This window comes from Poecilia reticulata, linkage group LG16 (genome assembly GCF_000633615.1).
Source record: "Poecilia reticulata strain Guanapo linkage group LG16, Guppy_female_1.0+MT, whole genome shotgun sequence".
Lineage (NCBI taxonomy): Eukaryota > Metazoa > Chordata > Actinopteri > Cyprinodontiformes > Poeciliidae > Poecilia > Poecilia reticulata.
The window spans coordinates 772,536-775,415 of NC_024346.1; the positions used below are offsets into that span (position 1 = coordinate 772,536).

A 2,880-nucleotide genomic window follows, 5' to 3' on the forward strand; every position below is an offset into this window, starting at 1 on the left:
AACACATTTATGTTAAACCAGCAAAGAAATGTGAATATTYAGTAATATGTAGTTAGTCATTTAATATACTGAATAAGGCTGGATGATACTAGATGTTTATTCATATCAGATTTGATTTTAATCTATTTCTCTCGTCAGTTTCTATTATAAAATCACAGAAAATACTTTAAAAAGTTCCTTTATTCCAATCATCTGTTCTGTAAATAGTATAAAGGAGCATTAAGGTCAGGATACAAGACATTTTAATTTTAAGAATGCAGCCATCGTTACAGAAGAATAAAGATGACATTTCATAACGAGGTGTTAATGCGAGCAGAACCAGGCCCAGGCCCAGGCATCCTCAGCAGACCTGCACCTGCATGGGCTTCTGGGTCGGAGCAGAACCAGCCTGGACGACGTGTTACTGCTGGGTCCAAACCTTTTAAACTGACTCAGGAATTTAATGTCTAGTATTACAAATAAAATCTATTGCTTTAAAAGAAACAAAGGATTGAATTATAAAAAGAAATTTAAAAAACAATGAGGTCGAGCATCTTAAAAAGCTTTTTTTTAAATAATCGGATTAAGAGGTTAAAAACAAAATGCTCAAAAACATGTAATACAAGATGTAATGTAATGTAAATTTAAGTGAATTGAGCCCCAATTATATGATGGCAGGATTAGAGCCTCGTACAAAAACAGCCAAAGTCCAAATATTTGATCAAGTCCTGTTGATTAAGAGTTTTAACTGATAATAAAATAAAATGAGACTGAATTGGGGGTTTGAAAGGATTAGTTTATAAATAAAAGTCAATATCTGTATGTATAACTGAGAGACTCAACCAGTGGCTATAAACCAGTAGCTGAATGTTTGTAGAATAAAATCAGTTTAATTGGATGTTTCTTTGTGTTCTTCAGTATTTCATGTCCGCCCATTTTAACTACTTTAACTAGTATGGTTTAAATCGTCCCTAACTAAACAGTCTGTATATTCTGGTACGTTCGGCCGCCTCTGGCTCACCCAGTCTGACTCCGGCCAGTGGGGGGCAGTGCAGCCCGGAAACATCGCGAGAGAAGCGGAACAGGAGCCGCTGCGCCTCCTACTGGCTGGCAGCGGAGATGAGGATCAAACGGGATAAATGGAGTCAACAAACTGCACGTGAGGCCTTATTTCGGCGCAACTGAGTTGTCAACAGGTAATAGCGACACACCTGTACCCTCCCGACACGTCACATCATCTGCACAACTCACCTGGGCACGCGCTGGAACTTAAGCTGGGAGTTAGCAACAGTTGGCTAAGGCTAGCATTATCTGCTAGCACTGAGCTATTTAGCTCTGAGCTAACAGCTGCGTTCAAACATACTGGAGGACCGTTAGCTGGTTGGGTTAGCATCCCGTTCATTTTCAATGGTTAGTCGCTAGCCCTGAGCTAGCAGCAGTTCTACGCTAGGTATGAAGGTCCACAGAGCGGCTCACAGAGTTCGGTTCGGTTCGGTCCGCTGCAGCTGTCCGTCTGTTAGCAGATGAGTCCAAACACCGGTTCTGTCAGGCTGGACTGTCGGCTCCGAACAATAACAAACCGGCCGGTTCGACTCAAAGGGTTTGTTCCGACCCGTTTTCAGACTCCAGTTACCCTGCGGTTCTTCCGCTGGGTCCAGAAGAACTCGGAGTGGCAGGTACTGACCCGAACCGGGTCAGGCTTACCCAGAACCGGGTTTTAAGTTCTGCTCACTCCATTTAAAAGGAAGTGTTCAGCAGCTACATTCACATTTCTATATGAGATCTTTGATGATCGTGATTGGTTCCAGCTCCCTCAGGTGCGCTGGCTGTCCTCCACCTGTGGGGAGGGTCTCATTCCTGACCTCTGACCTGTCTGTGTTACAGTGGCGGTGGGTGGAGCCTCTTGGCAGCCATGATGGCGGACCCCCAGGACGACCTTTCCCCTGCCCGCTCTGAGCAGAACAGCCCCTCCCTCTCCACTTGCTCCTCCCCTTCCCAGTCCCTGCCCTCCACCCCCTCCTCATGCGGCCCCCCCCACCCCGCCTCGCCACCCTTGGGCGTCATCAGCGAGGGGGGCGGCAAGCTGAGCCTGGTCATAGACGCCGAGGTGGCGCAGCAGGCGTGTCAGGAGGTCCTGCAGAAGGTGAAGCTGCGTCAGGTGGACGCCGGTCCCGCCCCCGGCTCGCAGCACAACGGACCGGACCGCGGCGCCGCCGCCATCAAACCGCCGCAGATCCGTGAAGAGGACGACCCAGAGGGCCCAGCGCCCGGCTCGGTGAAGAGCGCCCGGCGGCGCCAGAGACACAACCCGTCCAAGCAGTCGTGGCTGCTGCGGCTGTTTGAGTCGAAGCTGTTCGACGTCTCCATGGCGATCTCCTACCTGCACAGCTCCAAGGAGCCGGGCGTGCAGGCGTACATCGGGAACCGGCTGTTCAGCTTCCCGCACGACGACGTGGACTTCTACCTGCCGCAGCTGCTCAACATGTACATCCACATGGACGAGGACGTCGGCGACGCCATCAAGCCTTACCTGGTGGGTGTGGCCTGCAGCCAGCTGACCTGCTCGGGGCCAGGCTGCTTACTGTGGTGGTTGCCATGGCGAAGGTCAGAGTTCAGCCTCTGTCCAGGAGGGAGTGATGGTTGTCATGGAAAACAGCTTGAGCTGCACAAACCGGACACAGGAAGTTTACCTCTTATGTATAAAATCAGTTTATTTTTGCTATGATTGCCATGGATACAGTTGGACAATATTTAGCAAATAAATCTTGGTTGTAATCTCAGTTTAGACAGTTTTCCTGTTTGTTCGTCATATTCCACATTAAGGTGGTGCAAAGTTACTCTAGGTTGGATAGGTTCTGATGCCTAGAACCATTCTGGGTCCATGACCCAGCCCAGTTCTGA

The 2,880-nt window shown here is 49.0% G+C and overlaps 1 protein-coding gene across 1 annotated transcript in view; it reads left to right on the plus strand.

Moving 5' to 3' along the window:
* Positions 1-1,026: 1,026 nt before the first annotated feature.
* pi4kb (phosphatidylinositol 4-kinase, catalytic, beta) overlaps positions 1,027-2,880 on the plus strand; it is a 10,392-nt gene continuing 8,538 nt past the window's right edge. Inside the window, 3 exon segments of the mRNA XM_008430596.2 lie at positions 1,027-1,175; positions 1,864-2,547; positions 2,549-2,687. Coding sequence (XP_008428818.1) covers positions 1,892-2,547; positions 2,549-2,687 — 795 coding nt within the window. The 5' untranslated portion in view covers positions 1,027-1,175; positions 1,864-1,891.